We start from the raw sequence: 18,361 nt of genomic DNA on the forward strand, positions 1-18,361 counted from the left end.
GCATGGCAGAATTTTTTTTTGTTATAATGAAGCAGTTTTTCTGGACCTAACATTCTAAAAAAACCAGAGCAAAATCGCACCAAAAATAAACTTTTTATCAGGGTGACCCGAAAACAAATGGGTCACACTGTATCTTGTCATTTATAAGAAAGGTACATAAATATAAGGATCTTTTAATTTATTAACCATATTTACATATATTACAATAAAAATATTTACGAATTATACAAAAAAAATCAATTTATAAATCACACATTTCATTACTCTCATCGCTTTCATCCGAATCAGACATTCTCACTGTTATAATTAAGGGTTCGACAGTTTCTTCTAGAAGATTATCGAGGGTCCACATCTTTTCTTCCTCTTTTATAGCATGATTCACAGCATTGCTCCAGTTTTCTTGGGTAACGTTATCCACTGCTGCTTTCAGAAGTTCTCTCACATCTTTCAATTTAAAGGTTTTATTATTTCTAGCCACAAATCCTTTTACTTGAGCCCAAATTAACTCTATAGGATTTAATTCACAATGGTAAGGTGGCAAACAAAATACAGTTATATTGTGTTGTTTTGCCATTTCGTCAATAACGTGTTTTTTATATTTTGTTTTATTTTCTGTAACTATTGTCAGAAGCTCTGCTTTTACCGCGTCATCTCTAAAAGGTATTTCTTTTTCGGTAAGCCAGTTTTTTATTTCCCCTTTTCGCCAGCAGGATGATGGTAATTTTTTTATTAATCTTGAATGGTAGCTGGCATTGTCCATAACAATAATTGAATTTTCGGGAATTGACTTGATCAATTCGGAAAAATAATCTTCAAACACATCAGCGTTCATTTCTTCGTGGTAATCCTTAGTTGACTTCGATTCGAATTCAAACAGACCGCCATGTAAAAATCCTTTATAGCTCCCAATATGTGTAATTATTAATCTGTGGCCCTTACCACAAGGAGACTTCAAGCCAGTCGATAAACCTTCTAAAAAAGCCTGACGGGAACTTCAAACATTTTTATCCTGCCAGCACTTGCTCACGGTGTGTCCTTCGTTAAGCCAGGTTTCATTCAAATAATAAATGTTTCTTCCTTCCTTTCGATACTCCTTAATTTGCCTTAAATACTTTCTTCTCCAACAGACTATTTCTTCTTTATCTATTAAAATAGATTTTCTATTTTGCTTTTGCCAAGAAAAATGTAATTCGTGTAAAATTTTCCATCATTTTTTTCTTCCCATTTCTGGTACATTTTCGTCTTCTTTTATAAGTGTCAAAATTTTGTCGATAGTTGGGATTTCATTCTTAAAATAAAATGAATGTACTGTCCTCCTGATGATATGCTTTGCTGTCTCATCAACTGCTATTGGCTTCCTACCGGCAGTTTTCTTTACACTCTTCTTAGGCAAGTTCTCACGGTTTTCACTTTTTCTGTCATTAAGAAGTCTGTAAATTGTTGCTTTACTTATGCCTGTCATATTGGCACATGTAGAAACTAGATTTCTAACAGTACTTAGAGGCATTTGATGCACAAGTGCATCATATACGTTTAGTACTATAGTCCTTGCTTTAAAATCTAAAACACCTTTACACACTACGGGGCTAAACTTTGACATTCTTACAACAAATGCGCAACAATACTGAAAAATAAATTAAGTTTTTAGGATATATCTACATTATATACCATAAAATATAACTACCTGTTTGCATTTAAGATTGCACAATTTAGGTACCTATAATACCTATACCTCCATATTTACCTACCTAGACAATATATACTTATAAGGGTTAAAAAGAACTTGTTCATTAGGTACTTAAGTAATTCAAAGAATTTATGGTTAAAATTGGCCTATTTCTTGCACTATTAAATAAACCCAACAAATGAAAACATTCAGGTCTTAATGTACTTGAAAAGTGGGACGCCAATGGTTTACGACCGTTTTATGGCTATCGACCCTTTCGTGTGCTCCTACGGATTAAAAAATGGATTATAATTAGGGATGACTGTGTTCATACTTTCGAGGAGTTTATAGTATTGGATAACGGAAAAATATGCAATTTTCCTAATTGTGCTTTGAACTTTGATGTTTTAAGGGAAATTTAAACCAACAGTTTAATTTTTAGTAGGTATGAATACGTATACGTACCGGGTGGGCAAATAAGAATGTTCACCGGCTATATCTCAGCGGCTAATTGAGATAGAGCGTTCCGGTAAAAATTTTTTTTACAAAAGTGCTTAAAAGAAAATGCTGGCAATTATTTTCGAGATTGTGGCACAGCCGCTAGAGGGCATCACAGGCATGACCAAACAGAAAACTAGTTATTCCTACGATTTTTTTCAAAATAAGTGGTATTTATAATATATGCATTTTAACGCTTTCTTAATTACCTTTGTCTTTTGTTATAAATTTTTTTCTATATTTCTTAAAATAAAGTGGTGGGGGGAAGTCAAAACTTTTTTTTAATATTTAGACATTTTTCTGGTTTGACTTGAGCGATTTTAACCAATGTTAATTTATTTTAAAGAACATGTCCCAACCTATAAACTGCGCTTTTCGAATTGTGTCGATAGTCTTTACGATTTTCGCTATATCTCAATTTGCCGCTGAGATATAGCCGGTGAACATTCTTATTTGCCCACCCGGTACATTAGAAATAAGATAGGACCTAAGACGGATCCTTGTGGTACCCCAGAACTTATATAAGAGCGCTTTGACTGAGCTTGATTTTCTAATACCACCAGTTGCTGTCTTTCAGAAAGATAGGACCTAAGGAAGTTTAATGAATTATTATCGAATCCATAATCATTTATGTTCTCATTTGTATCATAAGTCAAGTGAATAGATATTTCCCTATTTACCCAAGAACGATTTTTGTGACTTAATGCTTAAGTTGTTCAAATAATTGTTATTTTATCTGTGAAATTATTTAAAATGATAAAACGGAAGAACATGATCCTATGTAATAATCCCTAAGATTAACCGTGTCGTTAATTTGATTTACAGCACCAAGATTACTGTGAAGTATGTCAGCAAGGAGGAGAGATTATTCTCTGTGATACTTGCCCGAGAGCATACCACTTGGTATGTCTAGAACCAGAATTGGATGAAGCTCCGGAAGGAAAATGGAGCTGTCCTCATTGTGAAAGCGAGGGTCCCGCAGACCAAGATGATGATGAACATCAAGTAAGTTATTCATAATTCATATTAAGTTTCATATGTGTAACAATTAATAAGCACTAAAGTAAAACGTGTAAACCAACGAATTTTACTAGATTAAGTGTGGGAAATGGTTCCTTTCGTCCTTAATACAACCGTCTAGTCGCCTTATCATTGAATTAGGCACTCTCCCGAAAATACCTGGTGTATTTTTATTATGTCGCATCAATTAGTAATTCTATTTCGTAGATGCTCTTAATTTTCAACGGGAATTTTGTATACCAACGCTTTAAGGTGAAAGTTCTTCTGAAAGTCTTGATATTCCTAATTTTATTATTTATATTATGTTATATTTGTATTATTAAACCATTGATATTCTTCTTCATTAAGTCTAGGTAGAAAAAAATTGTGACCCAATAACATGATCACCTATAATTCCAATCCAGATATTGAAAGAAAACTGTTATTGAACCTTATTCTTTTATTAAGGTGTGGGCCATTTTTCAGCCATGTGATTATTGTGAACATTGATATCTAAATGTTAAGAAAAACGAGTTTCATCTATAAACAATATTTGACTTAGGAAATATGAAATTATTTTATTTTTATTTTACATCCTAACTAGAGATGGGCAAAACTGCTATTTTTAAGAAAGCAGCTAATGCAGCTACTGCTTTTTTCAAAAAGCTGCTTTAAAATAGCAGGTTAGAAGCCAGTAGCTTATCCTAAGGTGACCAAAAACTCTCTTTTCGCAGCATTATGCAGTATAACTAAAGGACAAGCTTTATCTGGTAATGGTTCTTAATAAGCCTTAGTAACGTTTGCGTAATTAAGTACATACATATCTAATAGAGTCTTAAAAAGATAAACGCTTTCTGACAATTGCTGCTTTTTTAATTGTTTTTTTTTGATTAAGAGGTAATACTAATGCAAATATATACCATAATATTTAAAAATAATAATCAAATGTAACAACACTGTACAGGGTGGCCAACTAAGAATGCGAGGTACTGGTATCTTGGAACGTACTCATCGCAGAGGCTTGCGGTAAAAAATATTACTAAAACGGTCAAGAGAAAAACCTGGAAAATATTTTTAAGTTTCTAAAATTAGCGCTAGGCGGCGTACCTGCGATCTTGAATCTAAAAAAGTCGTTTTTGTGAATTTCGATATAAAAATACTTGAACTTTAAAGTAGAGGACAATCTGAATCTTTTTTGTGCGACAGTTTTTGCTGTATCTCTAAACATAATGTGGTGAGGGGTATTCAAAGGTTTCCATAAAAAACACCCTGTATCTTAGAAATGGCTTAGTCAACTTTAACATCGTTGTGTTTTTTAAAAAGAACCAATCTTGGGCTTTAACAATTTTTTACATTCCGACAAATGGTAAATTTTCTCAAAAAAATTAAATGTATTGATATGATTTTTTTTCATAAAAAAGTAGCTAAATGATGCCCAAATAGGCTCGCGAAAACCGCACCTCGATATCTTATTCCTAACCTAAAATTTAGGCCAAAGAAAATTTTATACAAATGTTAAAATTAATTTTTCTTCAATTTTCTTTTATATTAATTTTTGGCCCTGAAAAGGACCGATTTAAAAGTTAAAGAGCTTTTTAATGCCTCCGTAGATGTTAAAAATGTTGACCATTATGCTCTATACATTCTTGAAGCTTCTCATGGGTATACAGAACTGTAGCTTCAATTTTGGCTCTGGGTATATTCCTAATTGCATTGCGAATCGGGTTTTTCATCTCTTCTCTGGTCGTAGGTTGGCTCTGAAACACGGTGTTCTTTATTCGACCCCATAAATAAAAATCAAGACAAGTTAAATCTGGTGATCGTGGAGTCCATGAAAAGAGACTTCCTCTTCCAATCCACCACTGTTGAAAAACTGCATTATTGTGCTCTCGAACAATAATAGCAAAATGTGCGGGCCAACCATCTAACTGCAAAAACATGTTTTGCCGTAATTCCAATGGCACATTTTTCAGCAATAACGGCAATTGATTGGTCAAAAAGTTAAGATAAACGTTGCTATTTAGGGATTGTTTGAAAAAGTATGGCCCAATAATTTTGGTTACCACTATATCACAACACACATTTAAGCTCCAACGACCTTGGTGCTGAACTTCACGCAACCAATGCGGATTTTCTGCAGAACAGTCTACCGTCGCTATTAAAGATGGCTTCATGAGTCCAAAGAATTTTGAATGAACATACGCAACATCCAATGACAGTAGTCCAACCTCTGATCAAAGTCTTTCTCTTTTGAGGCCTGATGCGATACAACATGATATGGGTGTACTCTAAAATTAATTAAAATTACTAGTAAAAATTGAAACAAATATTAGATAGATTCAGAGAATATTAGAATGAGTCAGTATATTGTGACGGTCATTTAAACATACCTATGATGGTCTTTCAAAATATTTTGAACCGTTGTTCGCGATATGCCAAACTCAAGGGATAATGTTCTTGTGCTAACATGAGGATTTCCTATTATTCCAGTACGTAGTTAATATTTTCTTGGGTTGTTTTAATCCGTTGCCGTTGAAATGTAGGCGTAAACGTCAGCACCTAATCGGGAAAAATTCTCACATCGCAAGGACGCCTATTTGGATATCGAGCCGCGTATAAACTCTTTTTGCTACTGCGGCATTCTGAAGACATTCAAAATAAACTGCAAGCAAATCCACAGCTTCATCATTCGTAAAACGCATTATTACGACAAAAATTATACAAGAGTAAGCGAAATTATTGACAACTATTGACAATTAGAGGTATATTCATGTTTTGATTAAATATTTGTTTTTTGTTTGTTTCCAGGGCTTCCTTTCATGGGATTTTCGTATAAAATTTTCTTTGGCCTAAATTTTAGGTTAGGAATAAGATATCGAGATGCGGTTTTCGCGAACCTGTTTGGGCATCATTTAGCTACTTTTTCATGAAAAAAAATCATACCAAGGGCATTTAATTTTTTTGAGAAAATTTTCCATTTCCGTCGGATTGTTCAAGAAAGCCCTCTGGTGGCGACATGTGAAACTAACAAAACTTGGAAAACTAGTTAAAGCCCAAGAATGGCTCTTTTTAAAGAACACAACCGTGTTAAAGTCGACTAAGGCATTTATAAGATACAGGGTGTTTTTTACGGAAACCTTTGAATACTCCCCCACCACTTTATTTTCAGAGATACAGCAAAAACTGTCGAACAAAAAAGTTTCAGATTGTCCTCTACTTTAAAGATTTAAAAAGTATTTTCTTGTTAGGTTAATATATCGAAATTCACAAAACTTTACTTTTTTAGATTCAGGATCGAAGTTACGCCGCCTAGCGGTCATTTTAGAAACTTAAAAATATTTTCCAGGTTTTTCCCTTGGTCGTTTTAGTAATAGTATTTTGTGCCGCAAGCCTCTGCGATGAGTACGTTCCGAGATACAGTACCTCGCATTCTTAGTTGGCCACCCTGTACAATTCACCAATATAGAATGGTTCGGGTTGTGACTAGCATTGTTCACAATGTACTGCGTTTTAGTAGCAGCTTTTTTGAGAACTAAAAGCAAGGAGAAGCTGCTTCTGTCGAAAAGCAGCTACAAATTAGTAGCTTCTGAAATAGTAGTCCATCTCTTTTCATAACCAATCAGAAAAATTTAGTCTGAAAGGCAAATAGCCAATACAACTTGAACACGTTGCATATGTCTGTTAAAATCTGCCACATAGTGACATGGTTAATTTTGAATTCTTCAGATATTTTACGAGTGCTGATATTACGATTTTCTTCAATTTCATTTAGAATATGTTCTTTAATTTGAACTATACATACAACTACGGGTCTCCCTATGACAACCGTCGATCTTTTAAAGTTGCCTGTTTCGGAAAGTCGAGTATGGAGATCTATACAAAAGTTCTTCTGTTAGGTATTACACGCTGAGGAAATCTTTCTCCATAAATGCGTGTTGCAACATTTGGGTTTCCATGAGTAAATTGAACAACTCTGGATAAAAAATAAACACCAAAAACTAACAATAGATTAAAAAGAATAACTACATTTAACAATAGGAATAACTATCAAGAAGAATAGGTTGACAACAAATTTCAACAGTATTTCTTAATTACTTAAGTAAAACCCGTTAATTTGGTGTTAATGTTTTTCAATTACATTACATTGTTATTAAAATATATGAAAGATAAAAATTTCGAAAACGAAACTTTTTCGTATGTTTCTTGTATGATCTAGAGATATGCAATTAAGTGCTTTTAACTTTAATTCTCGAAAACTAAAAAAATGCATGAGACAAAAAAGCTCTATTTTTAATTGGTTTTCTATAAAGAATTTTAAAAATTGATAAAAGTCAGTGGCGTGTATTTTTCTAGTCAAAAATAGTCGCTTAGCAGTATCTAAGGACGCCACTGGGATTTAAAAATTGTAATTAAACTAGGACTAAATCAACACCTTTAGTATAAATTACACCGCCAAATTCCAACAAAATTTGATAAGAGATATTTAAGATATTCAAGAAAAAAAACATTTTTTAAAAATTTAAGTTTATTATAACAATTTTTTTATCTTGTAAATAATAACGGCTTTGTTTACAAGATACATGTTTACCGATACATGTTTATTTCAATTTTTTGTCTTAAAATTACTCAAAAAATCGCCTGCCAAATTTATTGTATATACAGTGAAAGCTCCCATAAGCAGACACTCACGGTTTCGTAACTTTTGTTTGCTTATCGGAGGTGTCCGTTTAAAAGAGAATATGTGAGTATAGAGTATAAATAATGGGGTATATAATCATGAGAAAATGAGGTAATACATAATCATGAGGAAAATGATACAGAAACTCGCCACATTTTTAAAGTATGTATTTATGCTATATATCTATATGTATGTATACGCATACAAAAACATAAATGCTTCAATACATGGTACGAGAATTTAAAAAAAAACATTCTTTAGCTTTTTGAAAAAAGTTTAAAATTTTTGTTTTTTTGTTTGTCTGACGAAATTTTACCATCTTTTGCTGAAGGAGACAATTTTCGTAATAACTTTCTAAATTTTTTAAATGTTGAAATGCAGTGAAATCATCTTTAGCAAATTTTTTCAATATAAAAATATGATTTAGAGCTTCCCCATATGAATTTATAGTTTTTGAACCTCTTAGTGAGTCCACCAGTTTCACTTCTTCTTCTGAGTCGTTTGGACTACCATATTCAAGTTGGCCTGGGCTTTCACATCCAAATTCGAAAAGTTGTCATTGGCATTTTCTTCTGTTGTTATGTTATTGTCTAGGGCCAGGAAATCATCTACTTTCTGGGGGTCTGCTACTCCTAAATGTTTGGCATGTCGCAGTAACTGAGCAAGTGTCGCTAAGGGCAGATCGTCTTCAGCATCGCAATAATTTTGCCCAGCAAATTCTGAGCTACATCTACTTTTTCTGAATCCAGCTTTGCCAAAACAGTTCTTAATTGTAGAGGAATTTACTTTATCCCATGCTGTTTTTATATGATATTGCTAGTAACCTTGCAGCCAATCTCTCACAAGAAATAGATCCCAGGAGCTATCTCAGCAATGTCGTAGTAGCCGAATCTTTCTTTTTTGCCCCCACAAGTGTAGAAGAGCTTAAACAGTTAATGGTTAATATTAAGAATAAGAGTTCATCAGGTTGGGATGGGCTTTCTCTTAAAATATTTTCGGTTTTACCTCTTGGTGCTTTGCAAGTCTTGGCCGAGTCAATTAACTTTTAATTTAAGTCTGGAGTTTTCCCAGAGTGCTTAAAAAAAGCAATTATTGTTCCTCTTTACAAGGGTGGCGATCGCGACTGTCCTTATAACTTTAGGCCTATAGCGTTATTGCCTACTTTAGCCAAGATAGTGGAACAGCTCGTTAAGGTGAGGATGGTTTCATTTTTAAATAGGTTTGGCCTATTGAGTCTTCAGCAGTTTGGCTTTCGTGAGTCTGTGAGCACAAATGATGCTATCTTTATCTTTCTAGAGCACCTGTACAACTGGCTGATGTTGGTGAAGTTGCAGCAGCAGTATTCTGTGACTTGTCCAAGGCATTTGACTGCGTGAGTCACAGAGTGCTGCTGATGAAACTGGAGCTCTATGATTTCAGAGGAACTGCCCTTGAGTGGTTTCGTTCCTACTTATCAAATCGTGTCCAGGCTGTCAAATTTAATGGTGGTATCTCTAAGGAACTTAATATAAATTTGGGTGTTCCGCAAGGATCAGTACTTGGTCCTTTACTTTTTCTCATTTATGTGAACGATCTGCCACAACTGCAGGTAACTGGCAAATTTACATTGTTTGCCGATGATACCACCATCCTCTGGCACGACTCTGATGTTTCTCAAATGGAGGCCAATATACGTGCAGATTTGTTAAAAATAAAAGACCGGTGTGATGCAAATTTTTTGACATTTAATGTTTCCGAAACAAATATCCTTAATTTTAAATGTAATACAAATGATATATGTTTGAATAATGAAGCCATCACCATGCCACCGTTCAGTAAGTTTTTGGGTCTTTCCACAAACAAGTTCCTTAAATTTGAAGACCATATTGTGAATGTATATAGAAAAGTCTCATCAGGCTGCTACGCCCTAAGGGTTATTGCCACCAGTCTTAATTTCTCCATCGCCAGATCTGCATACTTCGCGATTATCGAGTCGCACCTTCGATATGGAATTTGCTTTTGGGGTTCATGTTCAAATTCACTTTTTAGTTCAGTGTTTTTACTCCAAAAAAGGGCCATTAGATATCTATGTGGGGCCAAGCCTCGTGTCTCATGTCGCCCGCTTTTTGTAAGTCATAATATTTTAACCCTGTGTTGTAATTTTATTTTGGAAACAGTTTGCTTCGTTTTTAGAAAATATAAACAGGAACTCCACTTAGGAAGCCACTATAATACGCGACAAAATTATTTGTTGAGGCTACCCATTCCTCATTTTGAACTTGTCCGTAGCTCTATCATATATGGAGGTAGAAAGCTGTTTAATAAACTTCCACTAGAAATAAGACAACTTACGACTGAAAAAAGCCTACGTACAAGGACGAAAATATTTCTTGCTAGTAAAGCGTACTATAGTTTAGGTGAACTTTTTAATGATTAGCATATAAGTATTTTTCAAAGTTTTATATGATTTTATTTTATTTTAAATTAGTTTCTCGTTTTTATTCCTTTAATGTACAGTCTATTGGCTTTGTCTACAGCTTCTATGTTTATATTGATAATAAAGCATTTTTTAGTTTGAGTTTGAGCTTCTAACACATTAATAGACTTTGTAAGCTCAGATAAGCTTTGGACATCGTCAATTTTAGTTAAAATATGTTTTAAAATCAAATGCCGATAATAAAATTTAAAGTTCTGTATAATACCTTGATCCAAGGGCTGACAAACTGAAGTTGTGTTTGGCGGTAAAAATATAATTTTCACACTTTTCATTTTCAAATCACGAAGATGAGAGCATGCATTGTCTAAAAATAAAAGAACTTGCCTTTTTTGGATTCCCATTTTCCGGTCGCATTCCAGTAACCACTCAGACATGATTTCTCGGGTCATCCATGCCTTTTTGTTGCATTTCCAAGTCGCTGGTAGATCCTAAATAGCAACGTTTTTTAAAGCACGGGGACCAGCCGCTTTCCCGATCACAATCAAATCGCATTTTTCACCGGCCATATTTGCACAGAATAAAATGGTTAGTCTGTCTTTAGACAACTTTCCACCCACACATGTTTCTCCTTTAAGGGACAGAGTTTTGTCGGGCAATGCGCGAAAAAAAAATTCCACTTTCATCTGCGTTGTACACGTTTTCTGGTTTGTAGCCAAGCAACATGGACGGAAGTTTCTCCAAAAATTGTGACACATCAACTTGATTTACTGCAGCAGCTTCGCTAGATATGCATTTGAAACTCACACTATGTCTCTTGCGCCACTTTTGCAGCCACCCGTCGGACGCACTGAAATTATTATAGCCCAAAGTAATGGCGATTTCTTTAGCTTTCATTTTCACTAACGGTCCTGAGATTTGAATGTTCCGACTTCTAGCTTTCACAAACCACTCAAAAAATGTTTTGTCTATAGCAAAACCTTCCTTTTTAAAAAAATTCTTCTTTTGATTTATATTAGTTCCTGATTACCATTTACTCCTGATAGCTTCCTTATTTTTGGCAATTTCAGCTGCTTGCGTTTTCCCAATGTTAAACCTCTTTGCCAAATGACGAACTGAAACACTTTCTCTGTCTAATACGTTAACAACTTCCATCTTTTCCTTTAACGAGAGCATCCTTTTTTTGTGCCATTTTACAGTTACAATAATAAAATATCTCAATCAACTACGAATTTCCCTGAACTGAAGATAAACCACAAGATTACATAGCCAACGAAATGCGTAAATGGGGAATCACCTAATATAAATCGGGGAATTACCGAATTTTATGTGCATTGCAATAAGCGGAACTAAAAATCGTCCGGGTATTAGATTTTCGCGTCCGCTTATGATGATCCGCTTAGATTTTTTGATCACATACAGAAAAATCTAGTGTCCGCGTCCATCTATAAGAGCGTTCGCTTATCGGAATGCATTTAACATTGAAAATGATATGCTGAAATTCAGTTCCAGGAACTTTGTCCGGTTAAAAGAGATGTCCGCTTATAGGAGCTGTCCGCAAGGAGAGCTTTCACTGTACTTAAATAACACCCTATATATTAATAATGTAGATTTACATTGATATTAAAAATATTTTAAAACTACTTTAAAATTATTAAAATCTCTTTTCACACATAATTGTTTTACCAAGCTTTATTTTTCGATAAGTGTTAGCATCCGTTGAGTTAGTGTGATCAGTTGGTCTAAACCTCTTGTATTTACCAAGAAAAATTAAACTAAAATCGTATTATTGATAATTAGCAATAATTTAGCATTTCTTACTTTTTATCCAAACTATATTTATTTTCCGACTATACAGTCTGTCTTACAACAAACTGCAGTGATCAATGTTTTTTAAGTAAATGCACTTTTGTTCTGTGAATCAGTAAACAGTTGAAGACATACCTGAAGAAAACAAAAATTTTATAAAATAATATAAAAGTTAAATTTTGCTAATAAACCTAAAAGTAGTATTGTACTAACTGTTAAAATTAATTTTAATACGCCTGTATTTTATATTTACAAATTTTTATTTAGGAATTTTGTCGTGTATGTAAAGACGGTGGTGAACTTTTATGCTGCGATTCATGTCCATCTGCTTATCACACTCATTGTCTGAATCCGCCTCTCACCGATGTCCCGGATGGAGACTGGAAATGCCCCAGATGCAGTTGCCCACCTCTCAAGGGCAAAGCAGCCAAGATTTTGACTTGGAGATGGAGTGAAGTGGAAATTCCAAGTAAAGATAAGGTAAGTGCGTGAATATTTATGTGCATATTGGAATCTATACTCATACATACAGGATGTTCTCAGTTCTAGTATTTAAATATGGAATTATAACAGCTTGAAGTGTGTTAAGGAAAAACCATAACATTAGTTTTTGTATACTGCTTGTACTCGCCAAAGAAATTTCAGGCCGGTATCTTTGCTGTCTGCGTTTTCAAAAGTATTTAATAATAAGCTTTATTTCCAACAGGTTACATATACCCAGTTACAGGAAAATCAATTAAATATATAAATGTACGAATGCATGAATTGTATTAGATTCATGCAACTAAACTATAAAAGAACTATAAAAGAATTGCTATATAATAAAAAAAAAGTATTGAACTTGAGAAAATAAATAATAAAAAATCAACACTAAATTAGGATAAGAATCAAGAATTAATTTAAATCAAAAGAGCAAAAAAAAAATGAGTAAATAAATGTATTCAAGCTAAAAACTAAATAACTAAAAACTAAATAACCTAGCCTCCCCCACCGACCATACGCAGGTGATTCAAGATAAGTGCAAAATCGTCATGGTGAATGTCACAAGAATCAGCAATAGTATTAAAGTTTTGACACATAAAGGAATAGGACTCTGGTACAGAATGTTGGACCTGGCTGTGTCCAAGTTAAAAGCTGGACACTGTCTGGATCCTGGGCGTGGTATATGAAAGCAAATCCGTTGCAAAAGGGATGGGCAGTCAATTTTATGGTTAAGTAAATTAAACAAGAATTTCACCGAATGCATTTCTCTCCTCTTCGCAAGTGGCCGTTCAGTATATCTAGAGAGCAGCAGGTTATGGTCAAAACCCCTTGGAGGATAGACTCCATCATCCTTAAATGCCAAACATTTAAGAAATCGCCGTTCGACTGATTCTAATAGGTGAATGTGCTGGTTGTAAATGGGAGACCAAATGAGGGAGCAGTAGTCCAGCCTGGATCTAACAAATGCATAGTAGAGAGTTTTGGCAGTGGCAGTGTTCAAAAAAAGTTTGCAATTTCTAATAATAAAGCCTAGCATGCGAGTAGCTCTAGAAACAGTATCTTCGATGTGAGGGATAAAAGAAAATTTTTGGTCAAAGGTGACTCCAAGATCCTTGAAACAGGTAGACCTTGCCAGAGACTCTCCATTAACTGAGTAATTAAAGGCAATTGGACTTTTGATACGAAAGTAGTTGGCCACATTACACTTGGAAACATTAAGGTTAAGCCGGTTCAAAGTGCACCAATGGTGTACAGTATTGATGTTTTCTTGCAGTAGACCACAATCTGCTATAGAGTCAATCCTATGGAAAAGCTTTAGGTCATCAGCATATGCTAACCGAGAGCAATTGAGGGTGGAGATCAAGTCATTAGCGAAAACGTTAAAGAGAAGGGGGCCCAAGTTAGAGCCCTGAGGAACTCCAGAGGTGGGTGAAAAACAAGCAGATCTAAAGCCTTCGACCACTACAAACTGAGAGCGGTCAACTAAATAGGAGTTAAGGAGCTTTATCAAGCGATCGGAGAATCCAAACTGGCGTTCAAGCTTATTTAATAGGATGAAGTGGTCAATCTGGTCAAAAGCCTTTTGAAAGTCTGTGTAGATAACATCGATTTGACTTCTATCATTAAGTGCTTCGCACACAAACTGAGAGAAGAATGCTAGGTTTGTAGTACATGAGCGGCCAGAAACAAAGCCATGTTGATCGTTGGCCAGCATGGACTTAACCTTGGGAAAAATTAATTTATAAAGAGCCAACTCGAATAACTTTGAGAAATTGCACAGAATGGATATAGGGCGGTAATTCTCTATTGTTCCAGCATCGCCTTTTTTAAAGATAGGGCAAACTTTAGCTTGTTTCCAGATATTGGGAAAAATACCTGTGTTAAGGATCAGATTAAAGATGTGGAGCAGAGGGTCTGTAAGTGCAACAGAGCAGTCCTTAGCTAAAAAACTAGGAATTAGATCTGGGCCAGAGGTCATTTTGCTTTTGAGACACTTGCTCGCCATTATAATGTCGGTAGCCGCGAGCGCGACGACGTCTATGCAAGTTAAGGGAGGTTCAGAGACGACAGGATGATCGCTGGGAAGTGAGTTCGTGTATACACTCCTGAAATAATCTCCAAAAGCGGACACAATGCTGTCAGGCGTATTGTATGATTGGTTAGAAAGCTTCATTGAGCCGGGGATTTGAGACTGATTACGTTTGCTTCGAATAAAAGACCAAAATTCACTCGGATCGGAGGTTATTTTGTTCTCAATACTATGGACGTACATTTTGTAGGCTTGTGCAGTTAGAGCTTTAATTGTCTTGCGCAGAGATCTAAATATCTCTAGATGATGTTTAGACTTGGAAATCTTAAAATCACGAAATGCTCTTTCCTTTTTATATATATTACGAATTATGTTCGCAGAAAACCAGGGAGGGAAACGTCTTTTACGTTTTACCTTGAAGGGTACCGCTCTAGCGAAAGTGTTGTTCAGTATATCATAAAAAACACCACATGCGGCGTTGACGTCCTGCTGCACCATGACAGGCGACCAATCAGTATCTAGCAGCAGCTGATACAAAAGCGGAAAGTTAGCCTTTCTACAATTAAATTCCTTTATTTCAGCTTTATTAAGGGGTAGGTTATTGAGAGAGATAAGGCCTGCATGGAATTCAAATGACAAAAAAGGATGGTAGGTATCCTCCGGGACAAGAGATGCACCGCTGTTAAGTACAGAGATATTTAAGCTTGCAAAGATTAAATCCAAACAGCGAAGATTGTTATTTACCACGTTATTGAATTGCTTATAGTTTAGGAAATCAAAAAAATTACTTAGAAGTTGACGTTTACTATTGGGAGATATCGAGTGTTTAATATAAGTGGGGACATTAAAGTCTCCCAGGATAATCACATGTTCAGAATAGATTACATTAACCATGGAAAAGGCTTCGAGAAAGCGTTCTAATTGTACGGAGTCGATGGAAGGAGGAACGTACAATACAAAAATATACAGTATGAAATTATTAAATTTGACTCTACATCCTACCAGATCGATTTCCGGTATTTCTTGGCTGATCGCAGAGAGGTCGAGGGCTTCCGAGGAGAGGTGGTTCAGAATCCCCAGTAGAACACCACCACCCCTTGAAGCAGCAACAAGGTCAGTTCTTCTGTCAGAACGGTACATTACGTATGAGTTGGGAAGGATTTCACCATCAAGTATATCATTTTGGAGCCAAGTTTCTGTGATGGAAATAATATCTATTTAAGAAAGTACTAAAAGAAAGCATCGTTTAAAAGTTATAATTTGTAGAAATTGACGGTGTACATGTAGAAAAAACAGAAAAGTACTTTTTGGAGGGACGAATATGCCCAGCCAATGAGAGCATTCCGGCACTTGCAAACCGCCAAAATTCAAAATATGAATTTTTCAATACATTTAGTTGAACAGCGAGACTTGGCATCTCTGACCTATATATTTGCTAATATAGGACTTTGTTTTGTTAGGCATTCATATTTTAGATGAAAAAAGAAATTCGATATGCGTATAAAAGACTCTCAATAAAGAAATATGTGTAACTGTTATAGATTAGTAAATAAATGATTTTTTTAATATATATTTATAGCATGACCAATATTAGCGTGGTAGATATCTACGTAGTACATTATTGAAACCGTTTTATTATGGTAGCGATAGAGGTATGAAAGCAATATCTATTATTACTGTGGAAAGTGGTTGGATAGGATCAGAAATAAAAAAAAACAGAAACCGGTCATCCTCAGGACACTAAATGTAGGTTTGTTTAGTTGAAGTTTAAATGTGGGTAATAGGGAACGGAGTACGGTGGGGTTGCTGTGTTTATTAGTAAATAAGTACAAGTGCATTAGTGAGTACGGTATTTATAAAACACATTAAACATTCCAAAAATATTGGCATTATTATAAATGATAACACGTTAACTTTTAAGTGTTATATATTATGTTATGTTATATGTTATATCTGTTATTAAAATTTAGTGCGAAATTACTTCTTACATGTCATATTCCTATGATAGGAATCGATAATTTAAAATTTTCATAATATAATAATTGTCAAGGAACATTTGAAGTTTATTTAAATAGCCAATTATACATTCAGGTTGTACGCCAAGCAGATATTGTCAAGTGTGAAGTGTACGAGCAAAGTTGCGGTTTTCACAATGGTAAAGTTAACGGAAAAAATAGAAATTCTGTGCATGGTTGGGTTTGGTGATAGAACGTGCTCAAAGAGAAGCTGCTCCGATATGTCAAATATCACCCCTACAAAGTTATTGCTGTGCAAGAGTTATTTGATGACGATTTCCATAGGCGAAATGAGTTTTGTGAACGCTTACAAAACATGTGCAATCTAAATAATAATTTAGTAACAAATATAATTTTTTCCGATGAAGCCACGTTCTGTTTGAATGGTAGTGGGAACAGACGAAATTGTCGATATTGGGCAACAGAAAATCCGCATTGGATGATGGAGGTACCCAGATTGGATGATGGTAATACCCAGTAGTCTCAAAAATTAAATGTGTGGTGTGGAATAGTGCGCGAGAGTAATAAGTCCCTTTTTCTTTGAACAGACTTTAACGGGACAAGTGTGTAGTAGTATTTTCTCCAATTTAAATTAGTTCCAGCATTACTAGCTTTATTTCCAATTCCATTGGACCCAGATTATCCTGACGAAGAACTAATTTTCCAGCAAGATGGCGCTCCTCCGCACTATGCTGCCACTGTGCGTACATTTTTGGATGAAACCTTTCCCAATCGGTGGATAGGAAGGAGAGGACCCATCGAATGGCCTGCTAGGTCGCCTGACCTAACCCCAATGGATTTTTTTTGTGGGGATACCTCAGGTCGAAGGTATTTGTTAATAGGCCAAATAACCTAGACGACTTGAAAGAGAGAAGTCGCAGAGAAGTGCGCGCCATAACTCCAGAAATGATTGAAAATGTGCAACGAGACTTTATTGATGGCCTTGGATATTGTCAAGCCGTGAATGGCAACCATTTTGAACATTTAACTTAATTTTTGTTCTTTTTTTATTTGTGACATGCATCGTCTTTTTTTCGATAACTCTTGACTTTACGTATAGGACATAATGCATGAAACATACGTAGAATTCCACGCGAAATTCAAAAATGAAATAAAAAGCTGCTTTTATTTGAAAAAATGAAGTTGATGATCGTAATTTATTATTCAGCAACCCTGTATATACAAACTTCACGTACAAAAATGCGCAACTTGAAATAAAAATCGACGGGTCCGAGCGTTTTTTTTTTTCGACCACACCCCTAAATTTTAATTGAATTTAGACATAACTTTTGGGATGCACTGTATGTACTATCTAATATATAAATATTAAAATTTTGGGTGGTGCTCAATTGATAGTTATTTGTTAATTCAAAAAATTCATGTTTTATCATATTGTAAAATTTTAGTAGACCCATTTGAGTAATTGGCCTAAGAGTTTTCTGTTCTATTTTAAAAGAATTATTAGAGTTTACATAATAATTTAGCAATTAAATTTGTTGTATTTTTTGATCTGTTACTAGGAAAAAAATTCGCTCACCCTTGTAGGCTCAAAAATGGTCTGTTAAAAACCAAATTCACCATACAGATCACAAAGATTGTAAGTGTCACTGTTTGATACCCCAAAGTGCACATTGAAACCCCTAGCAATGACTACTCGTTAACTTTTATTTATTTTGAGTAAAAGATTGTTCATTGTCACCAAGAATGTGTCAAAGTGGCTCGCAGGAGGCCTGTAAGTGACAATGATGTACAAATCAAAACATGATGCATA

At 34.8% G+C, this 18,361-nt stretch overlaps 1 protein-coding gene across 1 annotated transcript in view; it reads left to right on the top strand.

Annotated features, from left to right (window-relative positions):
* The window catches only part of LOC126746628 (chromodomain-helicase-DNA-binding protein Mi-2 homolog), a 175,347-nt gene that overhangs the window by 31,685 nt on the left and 125,301 nt on the right, over positions 1-18,361 (top strand). Inside the window, exons 9-10 of the mRNA XM_050454957.1 lie at positions 2,990-3,169; positions 12,331-12,543. Coding sequence (XP_050310914.1) covers positions 2,990-3,169; positions 12,331-12,543 — 393 coding nt within the window. The remainder of the gene's footprint in view (positions 1-2,989; positions 3,170-12,330; positions 12,544-18,361) is intronic.

The sequence above is a fragment of the Anthonomus grandis genome, chromosome 17, assembly GCF_022605725.1.
Source record: "Anthonomus grandis grandis chromosome 17, icAntGran1.3, whole genome shotgun sequence".
NCBI lineage: Eukaryota > Metazoa > Arthropoda > Insecta > Coleoptera > Curculionidae > Anthonomus > Anthonomus grandis.